Source organism: Marmota marmota, unplaced genomic scaffold (assembly GCF_001458135.2).
Source record: "Marmota marmota marmota unplaced genomic scaffold, marMar, whole genome shotgun sequence".
Lineage (NCBI taxonomy): Eukaryota > Metazoa > Chordata > Mammalia > Rodentia > Sciuridae > Marmota > Marmota marmota.
The window spans coordinates 1,836,049-1,854,543 of record NW_025999969.1 but is presented as its reverse complement, the minus strand read 5'-3'; the positions used below and the strand labels follow the sequence as shown (position 1 = coordinate 1,854,543).

General features: G+C 39.5%; 2 protein-coding genes and 1 long non-coding RNA gene across 7 annotated transcripts in view; 2 read left to right on the top strand and 1 right to left on the bottom strand.

The window, feature by feature from the left end:
* Map3k13 (mitogen-activated protein kinase kinase kinase 13) overlaps positions 1 to 2,258 on the bottom strand; it is a 172,148-nt gene extending 169,890 nt beyond the window's left edge. The window contains exons 1-2 of one of the 5 annotated variants that reach the window (XM_048804018.1): positions 2,127 to 2,258; positions 292 to 419 (exon numbers count right to left, since the gene is read on the bottom strand). The gene's annotated coding sequence lies outside the window, so the exon portion shown is untranslated. The other 4 variants (XM_048804020.1, XM_048804021.1, XM_048804022.1 and 1 more) reach the window with 4 other exon arrangements.
* On the top strand, positions 2,196 to 7,062 carry LOC107154341. Its single transcript, XR_001505051.2, has 2 exons — positions 2,196 to 2,287; positions 6,803 to 7,062. It is a non-coding gene; the product is annotated as an uncharacterized LOC107154341 (long non-coding RNA).
* Positions 7,063 to 15,017: 7,955 nt separating this feature from the next.
* The window catches only part of LOC107154339 (peroxisomal bifunctional enzyme-like), a 33,103-nt gene continuing 29,625 nt past the window's right edge, over positions 15,018 to 18,495 (top strand). The window contains exon 1 of the mRNA XM_015499951.2: positions 15,018 to 15,170. Within this exon, the coding sequence (XP_015355437.1) occupies positions 15,097 to 15,170 (74 nt within the window). The 5' untranslated portion in view covers positions 15,018 to 15,096. The remainder of the gene's footprint in view (positions 15,171 to 18,495) is intronic.

Sequence of the window (18,495 nt, the reverse complement as noted above, 5' to 3'; positions counted from 1 at the left end):
TTTATTTATTTCTACCAGGCTCTAAAGTGTTGAAAGGAGATCCCACTTCCCCCATAAAAGAAAGCAGAGAAATAATCTTCCAGATACAACATAGTTGGTCAATCTCTTTAATTTCTGATCAACTTGACAAAGATATAGTAATTGCCTCAAACAAACCTCTCTTGGGAAGGTGCTGACTAAAAAACATAGGTATTCAGGTCTATATTTTTTAATTACAATCCTGAAATTTCCTTGGCCCATCCAGGGCTACTCTACTATCTCACCTAACATATATCACAGTCAATAACTTACCTCTCCCAAAGTGCTAGGATTTGAATGCCACAATACAAATTGATTCATGTTTTTGTCCATTAATGGTCCGTGGGTTTCTTTAAATGAAGTCCATGTTAGAGTCCATAGATATCAGTGCTCTGTAAAAACTGAAAACCTCAAGAATGTCAATGCACATACCTAAGTTACTACTTGGATGCCAATCCATCATGAATAATAGTTATACTACTAAACACTCAGATGTGGAAAGTTTAGTGGACATAACATTGAACAGCAAATTGAGGTGGCAAAATTAGACTAAGACAATATTGACTTAACCTAGAGGATCTCAAAACACTGCTATACATCACATTTATATGTATTGTAAACAAGGCACCACAGTAACAGCCTTCAAAGATGGGGATGATTTCCGTAACAACCCTTTGAGAAATCAGAAAAAGATTTAAAGATAGAAAAACTTGTAAAATTTAATTATAGTAATTATGTAGTTACATGTCTACTTTGGGGGTTTTTAACCTATTTTAAGAACATCTTAGGTTTCAAATCTAAAAATGCTAACTAATTCTTTTTTTTGTAAAAAGTACAAAAGCAAACTACATACACATACAACACAAACAATCAACAATATGGCATAAATTCTGGGTTTCTACACAATTCTCACCAATCTAATTATAGGATTCTGGAACTTCTCAAGAGCTACATTTCACTAGCTATTCCATACACACAAACACCTCACTGGGACTGCAGCTAGATAGTGATTCATGCCCAGATCTCATCATCTAGCCTGTGTGTCATCTGCATTTTATTCTATTTAACAACAACAAAAATCTGGTTACAGTACTTGATTTTCAGGTACATGCTTCTCTTCATGACACTGAAGGCACTTTTTACAAGGAAAATAATCTTCAGGGATTCATTCTTCTGGGACCTCCTACAACTGTTTCTTATGTGTATACACCTGGTGAAACCTTTGGATTTTTATAAGTTCCTATTTCCATTTTAGTTATAAAAATAATTCTCATTTACATCTAGTACCCCAACTTCAGAAAATATTAACAAAAAGGAAATTAGCTTATATTGATGAAAAGAATGCACTTAAGATACCCATTAGCAGTTCAGTGATCCAACTGTAGCTTATCATTTTATGACCTCCCTGGGATCAATTTCTGAAAAGTCCTTCCCAGAAAAGTAAAGAAACCCGAAGGAAGCTAAATAGTTGCCTTATCCTCTCCACTCGGAGAAAAGTATTAATGCACATGTGTAAATTTCCCTAATTCTAACAAAACAAAATAACAATGTCCTGTATGTCTCTTACACCAGCATACTCACAAATTACCGGTTAGTAAGAAAACTGGAATCATGTCTACATTCAGAGGTAGGGATACTGAGGTATGGTAGAAGTTGTCCCGCTAAACCAGAATCGGGTTCTTTAATCCAGTAATTAATTTATTCCTCTGATAGCGTCTATGGACACCTACAACTGGCAAGGCACTGTCCTACGAATTCAGAGACGAAAAGAAGTCCTTGTCCCCTACTTCCATAACGGGTCGGGGTAGGTGATAAGTGAGCCCTACGTTAGCTCATCTCAGTGCCCAGACTCCATCTCTCCACCACGACCTTAGGTCAGGACCCACCGATTCCTAGAAGAGTAGAAGACCGTCAAAGACCTCGACCCCACGATCCAGTTCCAAAGAGTTTTCTGTATTCCTATCCATTCAGGGAGTCTCTTCAAGGAGCCTTCCTGCAATCACTACCTAATGTGAGAACTCTCTGCCCAAGCCCAGGGTCAGGAGCGACCCAAGACATCGACCCCAGTTCCCACCTCCGCCCGGGTTCAGTTCCCGCCGGAAGGTTACCTGCAGGGGATCCAAAGCTCCCAGACACCATAGACGCCCCGCCCCGCCCATTACGTCGCCTTCTGCAACCAGGTGTCTCCTCCAGGAGTAACTTCCGATACGTCACGTCCCGCAGAACTTCCGCCCCGGCCCGCTGTCTAGCTAGGCACTCAATTCCGCTGGTAAGCTTCACTTCCGACCTGTTCCTCGGTTCTTGCGCGATCCCGGCGCTTGCCAGATCTTACTTGTAGATTTCTGTTTTCCTGATTGCCTACCCTCTGCCGGTGTGATCCAACCCGGAGAAGTACTTTTTCATCTTTTCTTTTTTTCCGTCTTCCTTTTTTTCTTCTTTCTCCCCTGCCTCCCCCGACTCGCACTTGTTTGGCAGCTTATATGGCCTGCCTTCTGCAGCGACTTAGCCACTTTCCCCTGCGTGAATTCATCAGTCTTCCACAGAGTAGCCAGACCTCTGCGAGAAATTCGAAGATTATTCTTGTGTGTGTGTTTTCTCATTTTCCTACCCGTGGAGCCGGGATCTTCGGTTGCACTGTCTGCGATTAAGTGCTACCTGATTCACTTCTAACGGTGTTAGTTACCTGGACAAGTTACTTAACACCTCTACACCTGTGCGAAACGTAGAACCCGTGCCTGCAACCTAGGACTGTTGTGTGTATTACTTGAGGTGATACATGAAAGCACTAGTATATTAAAAGCACTCGTAGCTATGAACTGGTAACGTTCGTTCGGTTCTGTGCTATTGTATTACATAAGTGGCAGGAAGTTGAAAACCGGTTTTTAATTCCGTGATTAATTGATGTTGCCTAGTACCTTCCCATTGGAACTGTGAACATCTCCATAGATAAATTCGTGTATAGTAACCAACTTTAACCCTACTTGAAAGCACTGTGATAGGTACTGAGGGAGAGATGAATAAAACCCAGGCCCTGCTCTCGAGGAGCGGAGGCACTCAATAAATGGTTATAGAAGGAAGGAAAACCCAGAAAACACACACACGCACGCACGCGCGCGCGAGGCCAGTTGAACTGAGAATTTATCCTTAGGACAAAAATTTATGGAAAAAAAAAAAAAGGACTTCTTTTAGTCAACCTCTTGCCTTTGCAGGTAAGGAGAATTGGATCCAGAAAAGCAACTAAAAGTCACACTATTAATGACAATGCTAGGATCGGAAGTAGAGCTTTATAATGCTCACCACCTCTCCCCCTTTCCAAAATGTGCCTCGAAGTGTTAGTATGGTAAAAGCAGATTAGCTTTTGAGGTCATTGCTCTTAAGTGCAAAGGATTAGAAACAACCCCAGTCTAGGAGAGAGATGGCCAGTGTAACCTAGCAGATGCCTCACAATTCTGATGATCCTTAGAATGCTCTGGTGTGGGCACTGCTGGGTTTATTTCTAAGACATCCCTCCCCTGGCAAACTTCTCATACTGACCCAGAAGCGTTTGGTAATGTGTGATCTCTATCTGCAATTTTAACTGACTGCACAGGAATAAGTAACTGATCCCAGGAGCTCTAGAAGGTAAACATAAACTGCAAATGCCTTGCCAATTACATGGAAAAATTTCATTTAAACTTCTTTTAATTGGAAAAAAATTAACTATTCAACCTTTGCTTTAGGGAATATTACAAAACTTCATAGCAATTATTACTATTATCATTAAAAAACTGGTAATGGGTCTGTGGTCCAAATGAACCAGTAAATCCCATAGACCCATAGAATATATTTGGAACAGATAAAATTTGAAGTTTCTTCCAATTCTATCATTAAATGCATTAGTGGTATTTTTAGTAAATTTATGAATTATACAAATTCAGTAATTTGCCCAAAGTCATAAAGTTAGCCAGTGGTAGTCAGTTCTAGGATCTCAGCCTCCTAATTCCATTTATGTATTTATTCAAATAAGGCATTCAGCCAGGCATTATGGATACAAAAATGAATAAATTAATCCCTTGCCTTCGAGGATATTCCTGTCTGATAAGGGAATCAGACCTCTTAATGGAAAAATAATTCAGTTCCATGTTACACCTAGTTTCTTCATTCAACCAATGATGTTTCCCCATCCTTTGCTATCAACATAACTAATTTTAAATGAAAATCTGATGTTTTAATCAAATTTTAAATCATTCACACTACGCTTTTAAGAGTTTGAAGCAGGCACAATTTACATAGGTCTAAAAGTTTATTTGAGTATAACAGACTTGGAGACTAAACTGTGTGACCTTGTGTTTCTTATTATCTAGTCTTTTTTTGAGAGCAGGTACTGGGGATTGAACTCAGGAACACTCAACCACTGAGCCACATCCCCAGCCCTATTTTGTATTTTATTTAGAGACAGAGTCTAACTGAGTTGCTTAGCGCCTTGCTTTTGCTGAGGCTGGCTTTGAACTTGCAATCCTCCTGCCTCAGCCTCCAAAGCCACTGGGATTACAGGTGTGCACCACCACAACCGGCTTATTATCCAGTCTTTAAATAAGGAAATTAGGACTTGAAAATGTCACAGTTCCTAAAGTCCATTCTTTCAATGGCATTCAAACTTCATCCATGGTACCACACCTTTTCCAGATAGCAAGGAAGCAATAACATATTAAGAACTGAGTTATTTTTCTCCTCATCTGCATATACTGAAGGTCTTATTCTCTGTCTTCTGTGATAGTTGATTTTTATGTGAACTTGCCAAGGCCACAGTACCCAAATATTTAATCAAACATTATTCTAGATGTTTCTGTAAAGTTATTTTTTAGATGGGACTAACATTTCAGTCAGTAGACTTTAAATAAAGCAGATAATCCTCCATAATTTGAGTGGGCCTCATTCAATCAGTTAAAGGTCTTAAAAAAAAAAAAAAAGGTAGGTTCCCCGAGGAAATTGGAATTCTGCCTCCAAACAGCCTTTGAACTCAAGTTGCAAGATCATCTCTTATGAGTCCACTTTGTTTGCCTACTCTTCAGATTTTGGACTGCTAGCCTCCACAATTTTGTGACCAATTCCTTAAAATAAATAAATATTAACTAGCCTATGACCTTAAGCAAGTCAGTTTACCTATCTTGGCCTCAATATTCTTTTCAAGGAATTACTTGGACAAATTTTGTAGTGTTCTGTCCAGTAGGAAAAAAAATGCACGATACTACTTCTAATGGCAGGTGGTGAGGGATTCTCTCTTTTAAACTTTATTTCTTGTTTCTTTTCCTTCCTTTTTACTTTTCTTTCCTTCTTCTTCTTCTCCCCCCCCCCACTCCCTCTGGTTGATCTGATGAAAGACAGCACTGTGGCACCTATCTGAACAGCCACCTATATTGACAAAACTTGAGTGTCCCTAAGACTTTGGGAGATGATAATGTAATGGGGCTCATTTAAAATTAGAAATTTTCAAAGAACCCCCTAATTTTTTTTCCTCAGTCATTACCATTTCCTGCTAACCTGTTAGTTAAGCTATTTTCTCTATCCTAGCTTCCTATGGGTGATCATTTCAGGCTGAGAATGAGAGCTGAAAGTGCCCCCCAAAACCCCAGCCTGGTGCCAGAAGTATGCAACAAAAGTCAAAGATCTAGAATTATGTTTCTTGATCACACAGCCTGGCTGAATCTACCTATGTGTATTTCCTGGGTGTTGGTTCCTATGAATTGTAGTCCTGTAGTATGGGCAAAGGCAGATTAGCTGCCTTCCCAGTTTGGGTCAAATGGTCATGAAATTTGTTTTTCATTTTTATATCACCTTTCTCTTATTTCTGATGTGGGTTGGTGACTTAAGTACAGTTAGTCAGGACCCCAGATTCAGGCCTCTGGCCTGGGCCCCAGTAACAGTAAGTCTAAAATCTTTGCTTAGTGAATCAAAGAATGAATGGATTCCATGATTAGTTCCGGGCTCTTCCATTCCTTACTATTACTGCCCCTGACCCTTTTCCTATTGAAACACTTCATTAAAAAAAACTGTAGTAGTGGGGAAAGGAAGAAATGATGAGACAATAAATAAGAGTTAGATTGGGAGGTGAATGGAGAAAAATAGTGGCATTTCATTCCATTTCAAAGAAAACACTGATGCACTATAGTATTTATGAAAAGAATTATATATTGTCTAGGGATTATTTTAAAATAATGTGGGAGGGTAACAAATGATAAATATTTGTTATTTATTATATCATTGTTTATTTATAATCTATATATTGCATATGCTTGAAAATTTCCATAATACAGAGTTAAAATTAGAAAGATTGTGAGTGCATTTTCTTTCCTCTAGATAAAACTGGGTTCAAAGTATCTCATGGAATCTCAGAATTCTTTTGCCTGATGTACAGAAAACTTGTCAGAGATTGGATTTTCCAGCAGATCATGATATGGAAATGGGGAGGAAGTAGAATTATTCAGAGGAAGAAGTTAAACTGTTATTCAGGTCCAAAGAATCTGCAGGCATCTTGGGAGGGAGCCCTAGTGTAAGTATTGCCCATGGGAGTGTAACCTCCTTGTCAGGCAAAAAGGACCAGCCTATTATTCTGCTTCCTTGAAAGAGAATCTGTGAAGTATATCTTTGTATCTTCCACAAAATGCATCACAAATTGGCCTAAACAATAAGTGATGTATTGACCTCTATCACTGGAATGTTATGATAGGAATCAGGGTTGGTTGCTCCAACAACTCAGTGGTATCATCCATGATCCATATTTTTTCCCTCTTTGCTCTGCCTTCAGAATCATCTGCTTCCACTTATGAAGACCAGCTTTCCTCAAGGTGGTGAAATGACTGTGGCTGCTTGCTTTAACATCTACACACTGTGTCCACCCTCAGAAACAATGAACACAGTAATTCCAAGGAGACTCTCAGACTAGAAAAGAGAAAAATGCACATTAATATCTGAACCAGATCTGCTACTCTGTACAATTTTAACTTTTCAACTGTAGTTAATGGGTTTACATTAGTCACCATTAAATTTCATACTGTCATAAACTTATGCCAGAATCCTGTATCCTTTGAGATAGTGACACAGACTAGTACTGCAGTAACTCATTTCAGTTTCTTTAAGCAACGCAGGTGTGTTTCTTACTCATGCTACAGAACTACTTGGGACTGCAGAGTAACTGCTCAATTGTGGTCACTCAAGAACCTGGGCTGACTGTATAACCACTATTTTAAACATTGTCAGTAGCCAGGCCAGAGGTAAAAACAATCATTGGCCACAGCAATGCCACATGAGCTACCTACTTCAACAAGGCAGGCAAGTACACTTCTACCAAGGATGAGAAGGGCAGAAAACTAGAATATTTGTAAACAACATTAATACTATTACAAATCCAGCTCTCTAAACGTGGGTCTCAGTGACACAAACCCTAGAATCCAACTGTACCAATTTGAATAAAGCACAAAGCAGCAGGAAATTTCCTTGACAGTTTCCCTCATTTAATTATGTTCTAATGTGAGCTGTTATACACAAAGTTGTTCTCACATTATTGGTTGCTTAGCTTGGAAAATATATAGTTCAAGGCAGAATGGTATCAAGAACAGTGTAATCGAGTACAAAAACCTCCCTCTGAGAATTTCTTAACCAAAAATATACTTTAGAATTCCCTGGGGAGCTATTTATTTTATTTTTTGTGGTGCTAGGGATTGAATCCAAGGCCTCACACATGATAGGTAAGCACCTTATCACTAGAGTGAAGTGAACTAAACACACCGCGTTGCTTAAAGAACACCCCCAGCCCTTGGGGAATTTTTAAGAACTGCTGAGTCCACCCAGAATCAGAATTTCCCAGAGTGAGTGCCAGATGTATGTATTCAAAACATGCTTCTCTTTACCACTCCATCAGTTAAGAACCTGTCCCATTGCTAGAAATGGTGGGGAGCACCTGTGGTCCCTGCTACCCCAGAAGCTGGGATGGGACATCACTTGAGCCCAGGAGTTTAAGACCAGCCTGGGCAACTTAGCAAGCCTATCTCAAAATTAAAACTATAAAAAGGGATGGGGTTTATCTCAGTGGTAGAGTACTTGTCTAGCATGAGAGTAGACCTTGGCTTCAATCCCCAGTACCACAAAGAAAATAGGCAAACAAACAGTCCTCTAAATTCTATTTTGTAAGAAACACAAAGGCAGGTACCATGTCTGGTTTTTTTCATATTGCATCAGCAGTGCCTAACATAAATAATTGCTCAATAAAAATGTGATTGGTCAAATATTTATTCCTAAAATGTGGTCCCTCAAATAACACGCAAATATCACAGAGGTTCCTTTATGTAAATTTGTGAAATCCCTTTAGAAATCTCAGTGCAACATTGATCTGATGTGTTAATCCTCTCAAAATGGATATAAAACTAATTTGGTATAACTTTTTCTTAGTGAACACTATATATCTTCTGATAATCACAAGTTCCTTAATTATTCCAATATTTCATAAAGTATCTATATAAAACCTACCAGTCTACAGCATCTTTTATCATCTTTTTGCCCATTACAAAAATCAACCATTTTCCCATTTTTAGTCTCTGCCCCTCCCATTTTCATTGGAATTTCTTAAAGCCATATTGTATCAGCACAATCTTCACAAAACAAATCACTTTATGGGAAAATGTGGAAAGAAATCTGGAAAAAAACCTGGAAAGTTGTTAGAACATATGATTTACGTCAAACTGTTTTACTTTGACCTTTACAATGAAGGGTGTGTGTGTGTGTGTGTGTGTGTGTGTGTGTGTAGACACACACACACACATATATGTTTGTGTTCTGTTTGTTATTCAAAGAAAATGGAAATTTTCAATCATGGAAGAAAGACAATCTAATTTGATTCTTCTCGAATGAACATAATTCTAATAATAGCTAATAATATGACTGTTTTTATTGAATGTTTTCCATAAACCAGGCAGATTTTAAATATGTATTCAGCTAGAAAGGGAGAAGACCACTCTTGATGATAGAGAAAGACATGATATAACTCATATCTAGGAACAACTAACCTAATAATAAAAGAGATTACAAATATTGGTGAGGACATGGAAAAAATGAAGACCTCCTACATTGCTAGTGGCAATATGAAATGGGATACTCACTTTAGAAAACAATTTGGCAATTCCTCAAAAAGTTAAACATAGTTACTATATGACCCACCAATTCTACTCCTATACATAGATCTAAAAGAATTATAAACATGGTTCACACAAACACTTGTACATGAAATGTTTGTAGCAAGATCATTCATAGTAACCACTCAAATATATTTCAACTGGTAAATGGATAAAAATAATGTGGTTTATTTGTGCAATAAAATATTTAGTCAGGGGCTGGAGTCGTGGCTCAGTGGTAGAGCACTTGCTTACCATGTGTTGAGGCAATGGGTTCGATGCTCAGCACCATGTACAAATAAATAAATAAGGGTACCAAAAAAAAAAAGTTTATGCTTTTCCTTTGGGCTGGGGCTGTGGCTCAGGGTAGAGCGCTTGCCTAGCATGTGTGAGACCCTGGGTTCGATTCTCAGCATCACATATAAACAAATAAATAAATAAAGGTCCATCAATAACTAATAAAAATATTTTTTAAAAAATTTAGTCATAAAAAGAATGAAATACTGATACATGCTACAACATGGATAGCACTTGAAAACATTATGCTAAATGAAAATAGCCAGGCTGGACGGGCTTAGTGGCACAAGCTTGTAAGCAGCTTGGAGGCTGAGACAGGAGGACTGCAAGTTCAGGGCCAACCTCAGCAACTTAGCAAGACCCTGTCTCAAAATTAAAATAAAATAAAAGAATATAGCCAGGCACAAAAGCCTATACAGTGTGATCCTAATTATATGAACTATCTAGAATAGGCAAATCCATAGAAACCAATTCCTTTATTAGAGAAGATTTGTGGTTGCCTGGGGATAGGGAGAAAGGGGAATAGTATATGACTGATTTGTGGGTCTAGGATTTCTTTTTGGAGTTATCAAAACATTTTATAATTAGATAGTGATGATCATTACTTAACATACTAAAAACCACTCAATTGTAGAATTTAAAAGGGAAAATTTCATGGTATGTGAATTTTATATCAATAAAAATGTAATTACCTTTTTATTTAAACAAAGCACAGCTGAGCATAGTGGCACATGCCTGTAATACCTGAGGCAGGAGGATCATGAGTTCAAAGCCAGCCTCAGCAACCAAGTGATACCTTAAGCAACTTTGCCAGACCCTGTCTCTAAATAAAATGTTAAAAAGGGCTGGGAATGTGGCTGAGTGGTTAAGTGCCCCTGAGGTTTAGTCTCTAGTACAAAAAATAACTCACACTGCTTTAAATTTAAAAGGAAAAATGTCATTATGGTTAATGAAAGAGAAAACAAGACTTAAGGAACAGGAATACTATGAATACTACCTGATTGGTGACAGGTGCACAGAGAATGGATGCTAGTAAAAAGGGTCATTGACAAATTGGGCTAGTGTCCTGAACCAACTGGAAATACCTTATTATACAAGAAATTTTAGCATGTAAGAAAGAGCCTAAGAAGAACAGCTTAGGATAGACTTGTTAGCATCTTGAAATAGTTGATGAAATACAACTATTAAAGGGGGATTAATTAATTATACATTAATTAATGTATAATTCCTAAAAGCCAAAGAAGAATCAGGGAGTGGAAGTTCCCAAGGAACAGAACCATTATTCAAGTAGAACTGTCTATCACACAGAGAACTGGGTTCACAATCACTGGAAGGAATCACACAGAGGTGGGCCAGTAATCTTGTGCTAGTAATATTGTTGGAGCATTCCTGTTTTAGAAGGAGTGTCAGGCTAAGTAACTGGGGCATCTCTTAAACTGATGTCTCTGTTGCCTCTTTCTAAATAGTGTCAGTTGTCAGAAAAAGTGAAAGGGATCACCACTAGTAAATGAAATATTCTCTTTCCAGTAAAATAACATAGTGGGAAATTGTGACAAAGATCTGTGCACTCTAGCTTAATGGTTCTTTTGACACAAAATGAAAATGGACACAGGAAAATGTTAGAGATGCCACTGAAGTTGCTCATGCTGCCGGGAGCAGTGGTGTCTGCCTGTAATCCCAGCGGCTCTGGAGGATGGGGCAGGAGGATCACAAGTTCAAAGCCAGCCTCAGCAACTTAGCAAGGCCCTCAGCAATTCAGCAAGACCTTGTCTCTAAATGTAAAAAGAGACATAGATGTGGCTCAGTGGTTAAGTGCCCCCAGGTTAAAAAAAAAAAAAAAGTTGCTCATGCTGTGCAAAGGGACATTTTCTGCAGGATTTTTAGTTTAGAAGCTGACAGAGATCAGAGATGACCTCATGGAAAACTACCTGCAAACCCGAGGTGGTAAGTGAAGCTCACTGAATGTTCAGTGGTGGAAACAGGGAAGACAGAAGTGAATGCATTCTTTGAAATGCATTTCAGTTTGAAATGCATGACTCCAAATCCATATGTTAAAGGCTCAGTCCCCATTCTGGTGCTATTCAGAGGTAGTGGTACCTTTTAAAAATTATTATTTTCATTATTTTTTGCAGTGGGGTGGATGGAAGCCAAGACCTTGTACATGCTTCTCAAATGCTCTACCACTGAGCTATACCCTCAGCTTTTATACCTTTAAGAGGTGGGAGGTCTTAGGTCACTGAGGGTATGGCCCCAAAGGGGATTTGATTTGGTCTTTGATTCTATATATGCTTTCTAGCCACATGAGGTGAGCGACTTGCATTAGCACGTGCTCTGCATCATGATATTTTGCATCACCACAGGCCCCAAAGCCATGGGACAACCAATCATATACAGAAACCTCCAATATTGAGAGTCAAACTAGACCTGTCCTCTTTTAGCATTGCGTAACTTAGGTATTTGTTAGAGTAACAGAAAGCTGAATATTACATGCAGCATATGGGTGTGATCTTTAAATGTGCTCAATAATGCACCATGGAGCTCTACCTTATTTCACCCAGTGAAGATAATCAACAGGCAGGTCTTTTTTAGGTGTCCTGGTGGCTTATCTTCATCACTGAATACTGAACACACTACACGTATTCTCTCTCTCTCTCTCTCTCTCTCTCTCTCTCTCTCTCCCAAGTCTCAACAGTTGACCCTGAATGAGCCAAATGAAATGATGCAAGTTGTCATTATGAATATTATTGGTATAGTGAAGAAGTTCTTTTTTCAATTCCATCTCTCTTTCAAACACTTCTGTAAGCAACTTTTTTTTTTTTTTTTTAAATTTTCTCAATTGTCAGCCAGCTTTGTTCTGGAAGTGCAAACTCCCAGCTCTTTGTTTGTTGTCTCAGGACAGCTTAAACTTCTTTCACAAGTAAACCCAAATTTAGGTATTGTTCTGTAACAATCCATGCTGGTGCTGTCAGGGAACAGCCTTCCTCCCCAAACTATTTGGAAAGTCAGGCTTCTTCTATCTGTGGCTGTGTCCTCCCCTGGGCCTTGTATGCATCTGTATCTCACAGTAAAGTAAAGGGCATGGTAAACAGTGTGTGAGAGATTTTATCACTGAGTCAGGAAAGCATTATTTTGTTTGATTCAGGAAAACCTGATTGGTTTACCAGAGAAGTCAGCTTTGAAGCCTTTATGTCACTATCAAATGAAGTTTCACACATAACACTCTGGGTTCCAGAGTTAATGGATCATCAATGCAGGTGAAAGTAGCTTTCATAGCCATTTCTGTTCTTACTACGAATAAGATTTGCATGATCCAGCATTCAGAGGTTCTGTATTTGCATTGGAATCCAGTTCTCTGCTTACCCTTTGGGTATTATGCTAAGTTGTAGTGTTTACATTCTTTTATTATTCTTTTAAGCTTTAATAAATTACTTCTGAACACTTTGCCTATTTTTGTGAAACGGGGATATAATGCAACATAAAGGCAATGAAACAAGGAAACGCAGTATCATTCAAATGATATGGAAGTGCATCAGCCAAAAGGAATGGCATCCCATTAAATATCATGGTACTGTGACATTAAATGAGAAGTTAATTTAAGAATACAACAATTCATACCAATGACCAAGCAAGCATTAAGCAGCAACATAGTGGCACCTGCTGTTAGATTTTCATACTTCCAATGAACTCAACATGTAAGGAGCCCACAGGAATATAGACAGTTTATTATTAACATAAACAGCAAAAGAAAAATCAGCATGCTATTAGCTCCCTATATCCCCAATCCCACAGCATGACACCAAAAAAAGAGACTAACATATCAGGAATGGTGAATTGCTCTATGTGGAGGAACAGGCCAAGGCCAGTGTTGCACAAACCTGAGAGTGAGTGTCCTCTTAAATTTTGTCCCCTAGGTACCTCATTTGTCTCATCTTGGTTATTGCTCAGTTGAGGAGCAACTTTAAACAACTGCCACATGGTTTTGTAGATTTACACCATAAATTTAACTATATCCTAAGGTGGGAACACAAGGCAAAGAGTTCTGCCTTCAACTGAAACTAGGGAGATAGATGAGAAATGACCTGTGACAGACTCCTAAAGACAGAGATGAGTCACTGCCCCAAGATGGCTCCACACCAGGCTGATTCTCTCCCTGACTGCAGAAGGAATCAGGCCATTGGGAGTTATTCGGCTTTGCCTATGTGGACTTAGTGGAGATGCTCAGGTTGCTGGGATGCCACCACAGAGTTGTTTCCCTAGAGATTAGTATCTGAAGAATGATAAATCTCAATTTATTGCTTTCTGTAGGAAAGTAGAATTAGACTGGTCGTGCACATTCTCTCCAATCAGAACACTATTGATCTTAAACCTTTTTTTTTTTTTCTTTTTTGACAAAGAGGTGTTTAGATAGTAGTCATTTTCAGAGGCATTAGGTAGAGATTGATACAAACAACCAAGGAGTTGGTTATTTCCATGAGGCTATTGACTCTCAGAGGTACCACACTCAGCTCTTGGAGATTGGCTGTCCTTGACAGGCTGGCTTTGATCATTGAGGCTATTGGCCTTGCTAGATTGAATAAGGTCCTTACTGCTACTTGTTACTGCGGCTTCAGGACCGTCATTACTTCTCTAGTTATGGGAACCTGTTTCTATTTTTATAGGTAAAAGAATACCTATGTACTTTAGTTCTTAAACCTTTTAAAATTAGTAAAACATCAGTGAAGCAAATTTTCATATACAACTGTATACACACACTTTTTCCCCCCTCGGAAACTTTCAGAAAACTTTCTGACTACTTGACAATTTAGAACAGCAATGTCCTACCTGGAACTTTTTTTTTTTCTTTTTAACTTTTTTTTAGTTATACATGGACACAATATCTTTATTTTGTTTATTTATTTTTATGTGGTGCTGAGGATCGAACCCAGTGTCTCACATGCAAGCGCTCTGCCAGTTCCCCACCTGGAAGTTTTGGAGGGAAGGGATTGGGCTTTGTTTAGTCTCCAGCCTAGGTCCTGCACATGATAGGTACTCGATTCCTGGATGAAAGGGTGAAGTATTAGAAATCCCAGCCCTTGGGAAGAGCAGCAGAAGAAAAACAGAAGGCAAACAAAGAGCTCATACATAATGCGTTGCTAGGTTGCTCGGTAAGACAGGGAAGATGATTTTTGTAAATACTTAGCAGATATTAGTACCATTCTTCATGTGGGTTACATGCACGATGTGTGTGTTACCTCAATTCCAGTGTGCACTGTTTCACATAACTGTCAGGGCGCCAGCTACCTGGTACCTATCCCAACACATCAGGATTGTGAGGATGGATACTGGGATGAGGATTGCTTGGCCAAATCCAAGCGCTAGAACTTGGACGGAGGAGCCCTCGCTTCTGCGCTAGGGATTTGCGAAGCGAATGGTAATTCCGCCTTCCACAGGACAGGAGCCAGCGAAGAAAACAAGGCCAGGAGCGTTGCCAGAGCTGGGGCGTGGTGATGGTAGGGTGTCCCGGGAAGGAGTTGCCGGTGCGAGCTGGACTGCTGACTGGAGGAGGCCGTGGGGCGGCGGGAGGCGGAGCCCGGGCACGCCTACACAACTGGCCGTGCCTCGGGGCGGGAGGCACTAGCAACGTAGGCAACGCAGGGAAATGGCTGAGTACTTGCGACTGCCCCACTCCCTGGCGCTGATCCGCCTCCGAAACCCGCGGGTCAACGCGATCAGGTAACGGGCTCCGTCCCCTCGGCGCGCAGCGTCGCTGGTCTGTGGGTCTGCAACCTTTGACTCTCCCTGCTGGTTGAAACTGAAGACACTAACAGTAGGGGCCATGGCTCACAACAGGGTCTTTTAACCGAAGTTGGCTGGGTTATGCTTGACCAGGTAAGCCGGGTGGAGGAAACTGCGAGTGATGGAACTGAGCGGTGGAGAGGGGCGTGCTAAACCTTTCTGCTTGCTTGCAACATCTACTTCTCAAACTTTCAGTTGCAAAGTTCTTGGGTTAGTGCAGGACCATGATCCAAAGCTCCAGGTGTCCTACAGTAAAGGGGCTAGATAAAGTAAAAGGGATGGGGGACTTGCTCTGTGGTAGAGACTTGCCTAACTATGCGTGAGGCCCCGGTTCATCCCTGGCCCAACAGAAAATAGAAAGACACATAAAATAAAGTAAGACCCAGTGAATGCCAACACAGTGAGTAAAGGAGATTTGTCTGGGTAGAAAACACTAAATTATTTCTCTTGATCTGTTCTAAACCTCAGGGCCAGAGAGCTTCCTTAGAGGATCTATTCCGCGTAACCACTATGTAGCATTTTCTGAAAAATTACATTTTAACTTCTTTAATTTAATTTAATTTATTTCTGCAGTGCATGTAGAGCGTTACTTTAAAAGTAAGACCAAAACTCCCAGTTTGAAAATTGATGAAGTTCATTTGGTGTGGTTCTTCTAGATCTCTGAATAAAGCCACCCATCCTCTGAGAGTCAGATTAGTGAAAATTATAATTTACAAAGAATATAATGAATAGATAGAAAGGTCTTTGATGAAATTCTCATTACGTGTTGCGGGAGCAAATAGAGATGAAAAGAGACCTGATAATTTTAACTGAGCTTTTATCCTATTGTCGTTGTATTGGACTTTCAGTCTTAGTTTTAATATTACCCTTCTTATGTGAAGGTAGGTTAATTATACAAAAAGAGAAGAAATTAAATCACAAATCTGTAATTGTCATTCCCATAAAAATGTAAAATATCCATTATGTTGGTTTTGACAAACATGTAAGTAATATGATTCCATAGCCCTTTGGACTGTGCACTGATTGGATTATTAAATATTAGGATTCTGCTGCTACTGGAGTTTCTGCTCATAATGGACAGCTATTCCCATCAAGAACTTAGGGGGAAAAAAAGGTTTCATAGCCTAATACTCATAACTAGCAATGTTTTGTGAAAACTGCTTGATATATTTCTGGCATTTAACCTGATAGCCCCTCTACCCACCCAGGAGTAATGTATATACTTACCTCACAAAGTTGTTGTGTGGAGCCAGGCACAGTATTCATGCCTGTAGTTTCAGTTACTTGGGAGGCTAAGGTAGGAGGCTTGCAAGTTTGAGGCTAACCTCAACAACTTAGTGAGACCTTGTCTCAAAACAAAATTAAAAAATTAGTGAGGTTGTGCTCACCCCTGGATTCAATCACAAAAAATAAAAAAATACATAGTCGTGAGGATTAAATGATATGAAGGTTTTAAACTTCCTGTTAGTGAGAAGGCTTGTTACAAGCCCTTATCAGCAGACCTGATGCCCAGGATCCACTTCTGCTTTATCAAGAATTACTCCACTTGGGAACAGATCCTTTCCTGTCCTTACTCATTTATCTTTCTCTGACCTTTTATTTTAGTTGGGGTACACATGCTGGTGTTCACCAAGTTTAACAGGTCCTTTTTTTTTTCTTTTTGGAAGTTTTTTCTTCCAGGCTCACTGAGAGATTCTTATTTGAATAATAATTTGTTTTTGCTCAATTTAAATCTATAATTTCTAATTTAGCCAGCCATGTTTCCTTATTTTGGTGTCAGCCCCATTCACTGAGTGTAGGATGTGCCTAAATCCTAGGCCTATTCATTACAGAGAATAGAGATGACCCAAAATTTACCCAGAACAATGGCTGTAAGAAATCTCACGTTGTACAGGACTCAAGATATGCATACCTGCCTGCACATGCAAAACAGAAAAGAAAGTTTCCTGAAACTAGTCCTATCCTTTCATAGTATATAATTGGGGAAATTCTATTTTCTTTCTTAAAAAAAAGAAAGGGGGGCTGGGATTGTGGCTCAGTGGTAGAGCGTTCGCCTAGCATGGGCAGGACCCAGGTTCGATCCTCAGCACCACATAAAAATAAAGGCATTGTGTTGTGTCCATCTACACCTAAAAAATAAATATTAAAAAAAAAGAAAGGAAAAAGAAAAGAAAAGAAAAAAAAAAAAGCTGGTAACAAGCCACTAATTGATTTGATGAACTTTGGAAAAACAAACAAACAAACAAAAAAGAGAGAGAGAGAGGGAGGGAGAGGTGTGAGAAAAGGCCAAGACCTGCTCTGACAAAGAACTTGAAGCCTCGTGGTCAGCACTCAGGAATGTCATCTTCCCCCACACTCCATGCTCCACACCTGGCTGTGTTAAGATGGGGAAAATACTTTCTTAGCCCATGTGACCTTTACCTTACGGGGAAGCTGTGGTCCCTGTCAGTCAGCAGAATCTAGTAAAACTGTTACAGCCATTTTCCTTTTTTATCAACACCCCCCCCCCCTTTTTAAATATATTTTTTAGTTGTTGATAGACCTTTATTTAATTTATTTATATATGGTGCTGAGAATAGAACCCAGTGCTTCATATATGCCAGTCAAGTGTACTACCACTGAATCATAGTCCTAGCCCCTCCCCCTGTTTTTTGAGTTTTTCAAAATTAACAAGAACATAAATAAAACAGGAAGGCTTGATTGGAATGAGAAAAGCTAGTCTTCTTTCCTCAGTGACCATGATGAAGATAATTTTGGCTCATTGCCGCAGCTTGGCTGGCTGGGCAAAATAACCGGGGGGTGACGAATAACTTGTGTACGTTGATACAGCAGGAGTGGAAGCCGTTTATTGCAGGACAGGAGCAGTATTTATACATTCCACACAGCTTATCTAATTAACATAAACTAGATACAGCAGTCAACCAATCAGGAATCTCCACACTTAATGGCTCGCTTTTGTTACTTCTTAAACCACTCCCTCCGGCATTTTGCCAGGCACCATCCAGACTTGTTTACGAACTCTAACATTCCCCTGGCAAAATGCTAGGTGTTATTTTGACTTGTTTACAGACTCTAACATTTCCCCCTTTTGTTTAATTTAAATAACGACCATAGTGGTTTTTACAGAAACACCATAAATAACCTGATACAAGCAGAAAGGGAGGATACAAAATGCCACAATACCAAGCCAATTGATGGCTCCATGCAAGAAACCCTTGGAAAAATTATACCAGCAATGACACTGTTAGCAAAGATACCGAGT